The 15,183-nt window shown below is 39.9% G+C and overlaps 1 protein-coding gene across 5 annotated transcripts in view; it reads left to right on the top strand.

Moving 5' to 3' along the window:
• The window catches only part of DPP6 (dipeptidyl peptidase like 6), a 568,651-nt gene that overhangs the window by 394,722 nt on the left and 158,746 nt on the right, over nucleotides 1-15,183 (top strand). For all 5 annotated transcript variants that reach the window (XM_069859300.1, XM_069859303.1, XM_069859299.1 and 2 more), the window contains exon 3: nucleotides 2,313-2,411. In XM_069859300.1, coding sequence (XP_069715401.1) covers nucleotides 2,313-2,411 — 99 coding nt within the window. The remainder of the gene's footprint in view (nucleotides 1-2,312; nucleotides 2,412-15,183) is intronic.

The raw sequence follows: 15,183 nt of genomic DNA on the forward strand, positions 1-15,183 counted from the left end.
ACTTCCCACCCTGCCGCTTCCCAAATCTTCAGCACAGAGGTTGCTTGTAAACATCCTTCTGCCTTCATGGTGGGAATGAGGGTGTACATGTTCATTGGGATGGTGTTTTGGAAGCAGTGCCTGAAACAGTTGTAGCCCAAGGCTGTATGTGGGCTCTGACCTCCTGTTCTGCACCACCTAATCTCCTAGGGTATCCAGCACTGGGACCTTACACCATGGTAGGAACCAATTGGAGTTTTCTGGAGTTCTTGTGACCTATATTTTCCATTTTAATAAATAAAATTATGCAGAAGAACTTTGCATAATTCTGACACTCAGAGGGATTTGGCCGAGGACTTTTATTAATATGTCTTGGTATTTGGAAGCCACATTAAGTAGTGTGATTGAAACATCAGTCAGACTTGGAAAAAATAAGAAAATTGAAGAATATCCTGTAATTTGGTAAAAGTGATTGTTCATACTGGAACACCTTTGAGTGGAACAAAATATACTTCTTGGGTAATTTTCAGTGGTTTCAGGTAGCCCCAAGGCTTCAATTTAGTGTGGTAAAGAAGACTTATTTCCTCTAACAAATGCCTTCAGAGAGCCTTTTTCTAATGTTTCTAATCACCAGTGCTTTCAGTGTAACAAGTTTAGTACTAAACAATGTTAAGGATGGATAAGGCTGTGTAATACCAATGGATTTCAGGCATGGGGATGGTGTAGTGAGGAGAGATACTGAAGCACACATACCTGCTGTGGAAAAATTCAGAATGTAGCCTCATATGTTCCTTTAAATAGTAAATGTATTTAAACTGACTGAAAGGTTTCCATGAAAATATTTTTTCAGAAAAAATGGATGTTGGAAACAAATTATTCTTAGGAGATGACTGCTTGTCATAACAGAAAAAAAATGCTGTTAGAAAAAAAAATAAAAGAAAGAATATATTAGTCAAAATAGTTGGTTTCAGTTTTTTCTCTAAAAATTTTAGCTTTGAGAAACTAAAAATACATTTTCATATTAACTGAACACCTAGTATGGGGTTCTATGATGTAATATGTACTCTCATCATCCGTAAGGCCCAAGAATCAATTGGTCCAAACAACATAAACATATCAGGCCCAGGAACCTCCATGTTGTGTTTATGAAAACTGCTGCATAGTGGAGATGTGGTCATAGAAATGAGAAGGTATAATTTTGGCATGAGAGAAGATGCTAGTGTGGCAAACTTTAAGTGGTTAAGTTTGTTCCTTGGCTTTATTTGGTTTAATTTATGCGTGTTTAGTCTTGGTGGCATACTAAGATGAGACAGATTTCCTTTTAGTAATAATACATGTGCAGACAGAAATCAGTTTTGTGCTTAGTGCCAGAAATCTGTTGGCATCCTGTGACTGATCCATAAGAAATGAGGACAGTATGAAGGACAGTGGAGGAAGAGGTACAGCAAGTATTTTTTGTAAGGAAAGCAAAGTGCTACAGAGAAGAGTTAGGAAGCATGAAATAAATGAAGGACACTGTTTATTGCAAGCTGATTTTACAGTATTTTAAACTAGCAGTCTTGTGTATGTGTGAATCCTATGCAGGGACAGGTGTTGGACTTGATGATCCTTGTGGGTCCCTTCCAGCTCAGGATTTTATATGATTCTATGTCCTTCAATGTAAAAGCTGCTCAGGTTTTAACGTTTACAAATGGAACAGTATGTCATTTCACTAAAAATGAAAAATAGCATGGGGCAGCTGTGCAACACCTAATGATTTAGGGTTATGTCTCATAGATTTTTCAAAAATCTTTCTGAAGTCTGATTCCCATGGAAATCTTTTATGAATTCCCTCATAAGGCTAAATAACTTTCCAACTGTGGTTCTGCATGATAGTTTTTAAGGAAATACCAATGTTAGCTATGAAAACTTGGTCACTTTTAATTGTATTTTTTTAAAAAAATCTAACTGATTTCAGAATAGTCTTAGTGCTAAGCAACTTTAATATTCATTGGAACAGTCAGCATTATATGGCTCTATGATGTCTATAGGTGGGTTTTCGTGACTTTTAAAATCTTTTTTGATCAGATTAAATCTGAAAATGTGTGGTTTGGACCATATTTTGGTCTTTTTGTAGTTGCTAAGTCCAGCCATAAATGACCAGGAAGTTTCTGTTTGTGAACAACTGTGTGAGCCTTTTATAACACTGACAGTGTAAAGGGGCTTATGTGTAACAGAAAGCTTAGTGTGGACCATTTCTGGATGAGATATGACAAGACTCTGTTCACAGTTGCTGTACTTCAGATACATTTCAAAGTAGAAGTAATGGCATGATTTTCTTGAATGTTTTACAGCTGAAGATAACAGCTTGTCTCAGAAGAAGAAGATAACAGTGGAAGATCTCTTCAGTGAAGATTTCAAAATTCATGACCCAGAGGCTAAATGGATAACTGGTGAGTGAGGCATGAACGTGTTGCATTGTCTTTGCTTCACTTCCTTGCTCTCTGGACATCTATTCTTTATTTCCTTCTTCTTTCTATTCTTTATTGTGTCCTGAAGTTACAGAATCAAGGAGTAGTTGGGGTTGGAAGAGACCTCAGGAGATCATCTTGTCTAACTCCCCGCTCAAGGAAGGACAGTTAGAGCTGGTTGCTCAGAAACACGCCCCAAAATTCAATCCTCAGTTTCCAGTTCCAGCTTCCCTCCTGATAAATATGCAAACACCACTGCTCCGTTACCATGTGTTTTTTTCTTTAAGGCTCTCCAGTGGGCTCACAGCTAGGCATTGAAAATCATGGCCTTTGTCCCAAAAAGCTTCTAGCATTCAATAGACGATGTAACACATGGCTGGGATTACTGGTTGGAGCACAATCACAGTTGTTATTTTACCATAAACAAAACTTCAGGTTTATTCCCTCATCAAAACAATTCTTTTTCCAGCAGAGAGGTGAAGCATTGCTAAGCAACAGGCAAACAGTGGTCCAGTGGCAGCTGGGCTGGTGATTTCACACAAACCATGTGCTCATTTTATCCTCTGCTGCCTTATGTTTTCTAGTCAAGGGAAAACCAAATAATACTTGAATTAATGCATGTAGTACTTGCTGGAGTAGAACTGTTTGGGAGATGTAGATTCCAGCTTTCAGTGGAAATGCTGCAGTCAGAACAAGCTTTGGCAAGAATAAAATGCATTGTGGTGTGTCATTCATGTAGGTTACAGTCCAACTCCTATTATCACTGAAGTTATTAGTTTTTCTTCTGAATTTAATGGGGAATTGGATCAAATCCTTCCTCATGTCTGGCTTTCCTTGTCTGTTATGCCCATTGGAAACAATTTTAATACCTGTAATGAAAAAAGGGAGTGTTAAAGGGTAGTGCTGAATTAACACATTCCCCAGCTGCACGCAGCACAGCTGTCTCTGATTTCTCCCACCAATTCAATGACAGAGGAAAGGAACTGCAAATGATTCAAACCTTCACAAACACACCTGCCAACAGGCAGGAGCTTGTTTTCACATTGCATAATCTGGGGCAATGGTTCTTCCCATAACCACTCTCTGAGAGTAAGGATAATGGAAGTATTAGGTGATTTGTAATTCAGAGTTATTTGTCTCACATTCTTCTTTTTTTTTTTTTTAACCTGATATCCCTAATGTCCCTCATGAAGGAAGAAGAAATGAGACCTTGAGACCCTTACTGCTATGCAGTATTTTTTAATATCAGTGATAGACAGTGGGATCAAGTGTAGCCTCAGCAAGTTTACAAATGACACCAAGCTGAGCGGTGTGGTTGACACACCTAAGGAATAAGATGCCATCCAAAGGGACCTGCACAAGCTCAAGAAGTGGGCCCATGTGAACCTCATGAAGTTCAACAAGACCAACTGCAACATCCTGCACATGGCTTAGGGAAACCCCCAGTATCAGTGAAGGCTGGGGGATGAAGTGATTGAGAGCAGCTGTGTAGAGAAAGACCTGGGGTATTGGTGGATGAAAACCCGGACATGAGTCAGCAATGTGCATTCACAGCCCAGAAAACCAACCATGTCCTGGGATCCATCAAAAGAAGCATGGTCAGGAGGTTGAGGGAGGTGATTCTGCCCCTGTGTTCCACTCTAGTGAGACACCGCCTGGGGTACTGCATTCAGCTCTGGAGTCCCCAGCACAGGGAAGTTGTGGACCTGTTGGAGTGAGTCCTGAGGAGGGCCATAAAAATGATCAGAGGGATGGAACACCTCTCCTGTGAAGCTGAGAAAGTTGGGGTTGTTTACCCTGGAGAGGAGAAGGCTCTGGGCAGATCTAATTACAGCTTTTTCACTACTTAAAGTAGGCTTAAAAGAAAGTAGTAGGGTAAAGTTTTTATCAAGGCCTGTTGCAATGGTTTTAAACAAAAAGAGAGTATATTTAGACAAGAAAAAGAGGAAGATTTTTTTTTTTTTTGCTGTGAGAGTGGTGAAACACTGGAAGAGGTTGCCCAGAGTGCTGGGAGATGCCCCATCCCTGAAAATATTCAGGGTCAGGTTGCATGGAGCTCTGAGCAACCCCATCTAGTTGAAGATGTCCCTGCTTACTGCTAGGGGCTTGGGCTAGATGATGTGTAAAGGTCCCTTCAAATCCAAACTATTCTAAGATTCCATGATGCTATGATTTTCTTTATTTGCTAGAATACGAGGGAATGATAATGAATTAAATAAACTTTTGCAGTAACAGAGAAAGAATTATTGCCGTATGTAAGGCATATTTTCCATAAAACTGCAGTCTTCTATATAAAAACAGTATTTCCCATGCTTTTCCAATTATCATCACACATTGGTGCCATATAAACTTTTATTAAGATTCCAGTCTTGAATGTTTTAACATCCATTTCCATCCTCCCATGTACTCTCAACACTGGTCTTGACTGATCTGAAATTACTGAAATATTGTTTCTGTAAAGGACAAAGCACAAAGTTTTATTGTGCTTTTAAATGTTCATGGGTATTTTAGAAGGACTTATTCTGTTGCTGTGCTACCAATAGCAGTGATACTGATAGAGAAATTTTATGAAGCCAATAGATATTCTGTAGATTTAGCTGAGGATGAATGCACTTTAAGGGCAAGATGCTAATCTGCAGTGTCATTCATACAGCGACCCAAAGCCGTTTCACCACATTAACTAGTTTTCTGCATTATGATTGCTTGTCACAGCTTTCTTTACCTGGCTAAGTGGTGAAATCTTGATTAAAGTCCCTGACAAGCAATGTGAGAGACCAATAGCCTGATTCCCAAGCACACGTTGCAAGTGTTCTCTTATTCTCAGTTTTTAGAATGGAAATGAAAGGCTCTGAAAATGCCAAAGCCAAACCAATAAAACTTAGTATAAGGAGATTGTTGCAATTCCTTAGCAGAAAAATTGCTTATTTAAAAGTTGGATGTTTAAATTGCATGTCAACTCACCAAATAAAATTACGTTTGTTAGTGAATCCGCACAATTGTTGTTTGCTGTTGTCTGTCCTTCTTCCTATTCTTCTATTAATTATATAGCAAAATGTCGTGGTCATTCAGAGATCTGCAAAATTCCATCCTCTTGGTTCTTTAAAGCTCAATTTCCTTCCTTTCCCTCTTCATTATTGCAGAAGATGGGAGTTCAGTAGCTTCACCGAAGATAAAACATGTTTGAGTATTGCACTCAAATAAACATGCACGTTTCAGTATTTGAATCATCAGTAAAATATCTGTGTTCTTCCCAGTAAGCGAGGGGCTGATTCAAACCCTCTGAAGGAGCAAGGTCTGCCCTTTGACTGGACTGTGTTTCAGAGCAAGTGTTAAAATTATAAATATACTTAGAGTGTTTCCATTCTGGTTGACACCTAAATGTATGTGGAAAGCTCACCAAAACTAATGGGATGAGCTGATGTTTAAGCATTTTCTTGATTCTTAGCGGGAAAGTGGAAATATATTTCTGATTGATTGCTCTGTTATTTCTTTGTTTTCAAGGGGTCTGGCTGGGGGAGGAAGAGAATCAGTCTCAAAAGTGACATACCTCCACTAACTCATGGCTGGTTAGTGGATATGTTTGCATCTTTTCAATTGGAATTCCAATTAAATTTACTTGCAAAAAGTGAGAGACGTGCCAATGATGGAACTTTCTACCTCTTAGGAATTCTGTGATGCCATTGAATTTCCAATTCCAGTATCCACTTTTGTCCAGTAGCTTAGGGAGGGTGAAGTATACCTTATTTAATCAGCTGCTGTCCTCTACTGCCCTGATCATTGTTGGCAGTGACTCAATTAAGAGCCCTCTGAAGGGGGGCAGTGTGTTCATAGACCAGAACGGACTGCTCCAGAGTTTATTTCTAGTCCTACTTCCAAGGACTGCTGTCACTTAGATTTGCCCTGTCATGTAACTTAATGTGAAGGTGTGAAGGTTTCAGTCTTCAGAACAACATAGTATGAAATAGTATAGTATATGTATGTTAAAGTACAGTACTGTAGTGCAGGAAATCTGAGATTGTGCAGGTGATCAAATGGCATCTCCCTACCTTGCAATCCAAGTGCAAAGAATCTAAGACGTGTTTCTGTTCCATTTTCATCCATTCCATGCCTCCTCCTGTGCTCTTCTGCTCCTCACTCAGTGCATAATACTATTCTATTACTATCCTCTATTGTGAACTTCCCTTTACTGTACAACTATAATTATGCTCTGAGATGCTAAGCATGCATATGAGCTCCAATTAGCAGCTCATTTCATACTGTGTATCTTAAGTGTTGTATTCAGAAATGTTCTTGTTTTCTTATCTTCCTCCACCCCCTATCAAGAGTGTCCTGTGAAGGCCTTTTGTTAGCCTTGTGGATGACAGATGACCCGTTCATTAGTCTAGTCTCTAACTGCTTGGCAGTTCTGCTCTCAAGCTCCACATTACTCGGTGATGAGACTTAACAACTATTAGGCTTTTCCTGTAATTCCTCTCACACAGGATTTTTAGCTAAGGTTTCTGAAAAGCTTGCTGGGATGTTGCAATGTTCCTATAAAGTAGGACAAAAAAATGGGATAAAGAAGGGTACCTGCATTTCATGCTGAAGAGCAGCTCAGACAGCTGATTGGCTCTGAAAATAATTCATAGTCAGTACCTGGACCTGGCTTGAGAAGCCAGCTTGATTAGGAGTGCTGCTTTTGTGGTCCTGTGGAGCTGATTCCTACCAGTCATGAATCCAACCCCCAGCATCTCAAGAGCTTTTTTTTTTCATGGGGAGGCAGCATTGTGTCCAATGTCAAAGCATGCAGTAGACACTGAATCATATACACCCCTTGTAGAGACTTATGCTTATCTTCTCTCTTTGTCCTTAATGGAAAATACATTTTGCCAACACTGGAACAACTTGGCTGCTGTTGTAATTAGGAGAACCTAATAGCAGACTATAATATACTGCCCATGGCTATTGTTAGTGATTGAATACAACATGCCATCTTTACCTACTCTATAAAGGATGCTTTTCCAGCCTTGCTGTTGGCATCTTGCAAGACAGAGCGTACATAGCAATGGCTACATGTTAGTGACTGGAGGCTACAACTAGGAGTGCATCTTCTTTGTGCTAGATGCTGGCTAGACATGGTGAGACAGTCCTTGAAGAGAGGTTGTAGCTAATTGAGAAGAATAAGGTTGGAATGAAGAGCACGATATATTAAAGCGGTAAGAGGCATAGAACACCAAAGGATACATTTGGAATTATAGAAATTTGGCTTTAAAAAAATCAAGTCCTGCTTTCTGTGTCCCTGCCTACTTGCTTCACCTGCAACACTGGCAAAAGTCTTGCCCAAAGAGGAATAGCAGGTAAATTAACAAAAGGCTCTGAATGGCATTTTCAGAAATCACTCAGTTATTTGGGAAACTGCAACTCAATGACAGCCACAACCACTGTGTGCTTAGCTTACATCTCAGAATAATAGCTAGGCTTTTATCTTAAAAGTAAGAAAAAAGCATTAATAACTAATATCTAAATAGAATAGAGTAATTCTTTTATCTTTAATACTGAAGTGCTTATGTTTTGTTGCATGTTCTCCTAATAACATCATAGAATCTCTGGGCTCTTTTTGAAGCCTAATATTGAATTTAATGACCTAGAACTAATAAGTTTTATTTACCATGCTGAAAAAAAATTGTCATGTAGTAACTGAGGTAATTTATTTCAGTTTACCTTCAGTAATAATGCTCAGATCAACAATACTTGAATAGCCTAAATGCCCCCAAGTCTGTCTCTGCAGTGTAAATCCATTGCACTGTATTGATAAAAGCATTGATGCATTTCAAATTATGTAGATGCTTGTGGAGCAAATGAATTATTTATAGTTTGCTTTGCATAGATATTGAGAACTTTGTAAGTGCTAATATTTTTCATTGTGAAAAGGGTTTGCATTAAGGTGCTGCTTTAACCGCCCTTAAAAGACTAAAATTGCTCAGCTAGGCAGCTCTAGCATGGTTAGCTGGAGTGCAGGCTTCTCATCTATGGGTCATAAGATGGACCGCTTCCAAGTGATCCTCCAAATGGTAAGGCAGTAGGAGCCTTTCCTTTGGCGAGGTGGGCTGCTGGCATGAAAGAAAAGTTATCTTTCTGTTTGTCACCAGGGGAAAAAAGTGGTCTTCCTTGGGCAGTGCAGTTTGCAGTCTTGCTTTGCATGTTTGGGGTCTGCTGGGGAATGAGCTACATCTCGCTGAATGCAGGTGCTGCCAAGTGAGGGCAACACACTAGCCTGGTTCTCATTTTATCTGGAATGAATGTAAACTAGAAACTGCCCACAGATTGTTTCATTAGTGTAAATCTGACCTAAAGAAAATGGGGTTAGTTTGTTGGAGTATTTACTTCATAGCCCTCCTTACTAAACAGACATACTAGTTAATAATTTCAATATATTTTAAATTTGTGTTATAAAGGCTCGAGTAAGTGGGCTTACTGATCTTAATGGTTCAAAGAAAACTTACTCCATTCCTGATTCTGGTGTGCCAGACTTCATATCCTACCTCATGGCAGCTTGTTTCTGCAATATTTTTGTGAACACGCTGGCTTTTCAGATGGTTCACAGTGTTTAAGGTTTCAGTGAAAATTCAGCCATAACCCTAAGGAGCTGTAAGGGTGACTTTATGCTGAGTGACTTTTATTTTTATAGGAAAATACTAACACTTCATGGAAATGTGTGGCAGTGCTGCTCACACATTTCCATGTGGAGGTTCAGAAACGCTCTGTTGTGATTCATGAAGAAATCTGAAAAGAAGTTGTCATGCTCCTGCTTCTCGGCTGCTGGGCAATTGCCTAAGTTCTGTAGTGACAGTAACCTGATCACTAAATACAGGGAACTTGGGAATTGATGTCTTTTTAGCATACTCTGTTAGGCCATGGAGGAGAGCATTTCTGCCATGTAGCTGTTTTGTTCATTACTCTTAGAAAGAATGAAATGAGAAATCACTTTGGCTCTTTTAAAAATTAATACAGTCTGCAAGACAAGTTTTGGGAGAGCTTGGCTTTAGCAATACCTCAGTGCCCAGCTTCTCTGCAGTGGGACAAACACGCTGTGGTCAGACTGAGAAAATAATCCTTTGGTGTGTACAGCATCTTCCGAATTTAGAGGGGGAAATGTACTGGACAAAGTCCTGTTTGTGAAAAATATCGCACCCTAGAAAACCAGAAGTAATGTTATGGTCAAATATGGGGCTTTGCTTGCCAGATTTTTGAGTAGTTTGTTATCTTTGAAGAAGTCAAGATTATCATATATGCCTAACACTATATTCAGAAGTCTCCATAGGTAACCTAATTTCTCCAAAGCCTACTGAACTCTAACCATTCCCATGTGTGTCAGTAACTGCTCTGAGTCAGATGTCTTCTTGAGGTATTGAATCATAGAACAGTTTGTGTAGAAAGGAACCTTAATGATCATCCAGTGCCAATGCTCCTGCCATGGGCAGAGTCACCTTCCACTAGATCAAGTTGCTCAAATCTTTATGTAAGTATGGCTTTAGGTACTGGACATCTAAATACCCACAGGCAGTAAAAAACAGCCGCAGGCATTCAATGTGATAGCTTTATATTTGCTGCATTTTGTATATCTCTGCATCTTGCCAGGCTGAGTGAAGAGTCCAGCCCAGGGACAGGGACAGTGGCATGAAGGTCACCTGGGAAAGCAAGATGAAAGGCGATGAGTGATTAGGAGAGTTTTGGCAGTGTGATGTTGCAGAGAAAGGACAGACTGCAGAGTCACTCAAGGGAGAAGCCCAGGCAAGTGGGGAGAATCCTGAGGATGTACAAGGAGGAGCAGAGGCTGGAGTTGTGCTAGGAGCGAAAATGAGCCTGAAAATCAGTACTGTGATGTCACCTGTGGTGGTAGGGTTAGTGGCAGGGGTAGTATCAGAGGGATCAATTAGTTAATCAGATGGCTAGAAGAGGTAAAAGATGTCCTTAGACTTCATATCTCCTCCTTGACTGGATTCTACTGACACCTACTCATGCTTAATTCTGTTCCCACTGGTTTTTCAAAAAAGAACAGGGAAAAAAGGCTTCTGGCTACAGGCAACATGATGGTCACACTCCCACAGGTTGAACCAGCAAGCTGATTTCCTACACTTTTTATATCAGTCAGCAAAAACAGATTCCCTATTCCCCTTTCAAGCACAGCTCCACTAAAATTAGTTCTTCTCTCTCAAATTAACTCAGTATTGAGAGGGTGCCTCCTGCTGTGACCATGTCTGCTAGTGAGGGGTGGCTCTGGAGAATAATTTGAAGCTGTAACAGGTGTGGAAATTAGGACCACTTGGGCTCCTTTGTGTGTTACATTTTTTTGCCAATTTGATGTAAAAATCCAAGGGAATTAGGTAGAAGCTGTCCTTTTTGCTACTCCTCATTGTCACTTTATGCTGCACCAAGGTGCACAGCAGTGTTTCCCTGCTTTGTATGGCTGGTGGCTGATGCAAAGTTGCTAAATGCAGTGCTGGGTCCTTTCACCCCGCCAGCCAGGCAAATGGACTGTGCCTGCACCCTGTTCACATGGGGGAGCCTTTTGATTAAAAAAAAAAAGAAGAGCAGGAATGGAAATAGGAAGGAAACAGCACACTGCATCGATGGGGGACTTCTGAAGATGTGGCTCACATCAGTGGTGTTCCTGCTTCTGGAAGAAAAGAAATGCACATGGCAGTTCTGCCTATGTGCTTGACAGTTTGAAGCCAGTTAAAAAAGAATCTGTTTTTTTGTTGTTGTTGTTTGGTTTGGTTTTATCTAGTTTGAAATCAAAATCAACTGCTCTCAGAGCTAAAGGAAACAAACTAGTTATATAGGCATTTAGCTAGGAGAAGGCTTAGGTGTTCTCTCAGTGGATGTCAGTTAAAAATCCAGGTGAAGAACTAGACGTACAATGTGACACTGATAGCTGTGCTTCCCCAGTTGACACTTGCAAAGCAGGTAACCATGATTTCCCAGCTGTTCCCAGGGAAGGGGGATTTACTGTGACCAAAATTGTCTTCAATAAGCCTTTAAAAGGATCGCCATAATTGGAGCCTGACTGAATATGTACTAAGACAAAGTTGTTTTTCCCCTTTGCCTCTTCAGAGCAGTGCAACAGAGGAAAGAGGAGGGAGATAAGCAAGGAAAGCCATACTCCTGAGTGATGGGACAAGCCAGACACAGCAGAGGGTGATGGCCTCCTCCCTTACCCAGGAGGCTGGCAGTATTTGACTTAGATGAACTGAGAAAATCTGTGCAGATGGGTGGGGAGTTAAGTTTTGAACTGTAGGAAAGTAAGATCAAGACTGCAGGTTTGCATGAACTTGCAGAAGGTTTTCCTGACAATCAGTCTGGTGAAAGGGTGGAAAAGTTTTGGGAAAGGAGTATGCAGGAGATGAACATCTAGGAAAAAACAGAGGGAAGAAATGAGGTATGTAGTTGCAGGATGGGTCAGGCAAGAAGCACATTCAAGAGAGGGATGCAAAAGGATGATGGAGAAAGGAATGCTCTTCAGGGTGTTTGGGCCTCTGGTTAAGCAGCTGATCCTGATTACAACAGACTGCTAGTACCTTCAAAAGTTATTTCCAGAAAAGTATGTCTTTCATCACAGTCCATTTTTAGGTGCCTGCTAATCTGTAGGAGACAACTTTCTTACCATTCCTTTCCTTTTTTTTTTTTTCTAACTTGTTTTAAACCAAGGTAATTTTCCAGTTTTCCTGCCACCCTGACCACATCCAATTCCTTGTTGAAGATTTTAATGTGATTCAAAGCACAGTTTCCTAACTCAGTAGTTTTGCCTAAGCTTGCTCCACTGCTCTTGGACACTTGTTGAACATGGAGTACTCTCCAAGGATTAATTAGAGGAGTATGTATTCTTCACTCGTACCTTTTAATAAACATTAAATAAACATATGCTGAGATACAGTAGTTTCATAATTTGGAGTTGGGAAATCTGTATTTCTAGCAATTAAACTTGATATCAGGTATTTGTAATTGAAGATTTGGCAGGCAAAGATTTACTTATCTGTGAAAGAAAGTCTCTGGTGAGTTTGGATTTCCTGTCTGTATTAAGCTGTTGGAACATATAAGAAATAGTGGGGTTTTTTTCCTTACAGGAAATAGTGTAGACTTCTATAATTCATTAAAAGAAATTTAGAATTGGATAATTACCACTGATCAAGGGAATATAATTATACTTTAAAATGTAGATAAACAAATCTCATACCAGTGATAATCCAATTAAGAATGGAAGAGATCAAAGCTTGCCCAGCCCAAAATCTGTTTCCATGGGAAGAAATATGTGTGCACAAAGATGAGTAAGATTGCAACAAGCTTCACACACTTTTTAGGCTAGGGGATTACCAGATCCTCTTGTAGTTTCTCTGTTTAGTAACTTCATACGTATTTCTCTTCCAAGTCACCTGCCAAGTGTCCTCTGGAGGCTCTTGCATCCATCATGCCTTTCATCAACTAGTTTCACTGGCCTAAGACCTTATGCATGAGGAACTGCTTCGTTTTGCTTACTTGGGAGCTTACTCCTATTTACTTTGCTTGATGGCCCTTATGACCATTGTTGCCATTTTTTGAATGTTTTCCATCTCTAATCTTTGGCTTTGCAAAGGGATCTGAACAGGCTGGACAGTCAATTTTCCTGTTTTTGTGAGTGGACAAGAGCTCATGCCCAAAACCTGCTCCTGCAGCTTGAGATGGTTGCTCACCCAGCTGGCAACATCAGCAGCGAGTGGAGCCAGCGAGGGCTGAGCTGGCCCATCTGTGCTCTAATGGGGTTAATGCACTAATCTGGGACATGTGAAGCTGTTTTCACCACTGTTTATTATTGCTTCAGTTGATGGACTGACTCATTTTACAAGGCATTTCTTGGAAGAATTACGTATAAGCCAGGACGCTTTTTAATGATTTGGAGATACCTTTTACCTCCTTATTCTCCTTCCAGTTTTGCCACTACCCTGACCAACTTTGATTCCCTGTTGAAGATTTTAATGTGTTTCAAAGCACATTTTCCTAAGTCAGTAGTTTTCCCTAAGCTTGCTCCACTGCTCTTGGACATTTGCTGAACATGGAGTGCTCCCCAAGGATTAATTAGAGCAGTATATATTCTTCCACTTGTACCTTTTAATAAACATTAAATAAATATATGCTGAGATACAATAGTTTCATAATTTGGAGCTGGTAATCCTGAGCTTGCAGGCTGTGAAATGTGACATAAAAATGTGTTAAAACTTTTTTTTTTTTAAATATCACCAAGCATATATGTGTACGTATATTTGTTCCATGTGTTCCATATTTCCCTTCTAGATTTTAATTTTAGGGGCAGCATTTGTGAAAGTTTACTATTACCTTCTTCTTTGAAGCATGTATCTAATACCCAACTCGGTAGCATGCATAAGATATGACCTTAAAACAAATTAATATTTGACATCTATTCTTTATTTCTTTTCTATTTCTAATGCTTCACAAAGGAAGATATTTTTATAAGTAGAATTATATGCCAATGATTGTAATATTCCTGAATATTTTTTCATAATGGAAACAGAATGCGTAATATAGCTAAATTATCAAGCCAGCACAGTATGAATAAGAAAAACATGAAAGGGTTTATTAGAATTCCGTATTTCATATTTACTTTCCCTCCTGCCTACAGGAACTGGCCCAGTCATTGCAGGCAAGCTGACTTCAGATGCTAAGGGAAGGCTATGTACTTTGCTGACACTAATTGTTTCATTCCCTCATCAATTAGTTTAAAAATGATGGAGTTGTGTAACTTCGCACTGCTTCATCCAGTACAAGTTCCTTTGCAGTTGCATGTTGGGACTCTCTGCTCCTCTCCACATGCAGTTCTTTGCCAGGTCCTCTGCCAAACATCACATCCAATTATTTATTAAAGGTTCTTTCCAAGCGTTGAAAAAGTTTCCATCGACTCTGTAAAATGGTGCCCTCTTGTGACCAGTCCAAAACCAGTAATCCCACATGGGCCACCAAAATGTGTAGGATGTTGGATTTCATGTCTTACTTGCCATGATATTCAAAAGCCAGAGTCCTTTTACAGCTGGGTTTCAGCACAGTCAGACTTTGCCAGATACATCTGAAATGAGAAAGTGTAGATCATGAAATACAGCCCACACAGATAATAAAACTATCCAGTGTTGCATACACAGAAAAATTGCTTGTTAATGTACAAAGATCTCATTCAGTCTGTACTGAAATTCCTGTATTCTTCCCATGATAACAGTAATGAAAAGGCAAACCAACCACTTGATATGTTCTTTCTCTCTATCATGGCCATTAACGAGTGTAATTTGGTTGGGGCAAAGACAAGGATGCACAGAAATGCAGAGAGGAATTAAGAAAGCAAGCTACGTGGTCACATTTCATGTATTCCTTTTTTTTCTCAATGTCAAATGTATTATTACATTTGTATTAAAACTTTGGGTTATGCACTCCCCTGCATGAAGTTCAACTAAATGAGGCAGATAAGACTCGGTGTGTTTAGCAGAGAAGAGAGATGTTGCTGAGTGATGCTGCAGTGGCCTGGGGACCAGCCAGGGAGTGCTTGAGGCAAATGTACCTGCACAGAGCAGGCAAAGTGGGAGCAAGTGGACAGGTGTGATTTGACTCAGTGATCTCATAGGTCTTTATGATTCTGTGAAATGGTAGTTTGGGGGTCTTATATGAGGTAAAAACTACTATGGCAAAAGCCCAAGAACTTTTATAGTTCAGATAAACGTGCCTTCGTGTGCTTGGGACT

The sequence above is a fragment of the Phaenicophaeus curvirostris genome, chromosome 6, assembly GCF_032191515.1.
Source record: "Phaenicophaeus curvirostris isolate KB17595 chromosome 6, BPBGC_Pcur_1.0, whole genome shotgun sequence".
Classification (NCBI taxonomy): Eukaryota; Metazoa; Chordata; class Aves; order Cuculiformes; family Cuculidae; genus Phaenicophaeus; species Phaenicophaeus curvirostris.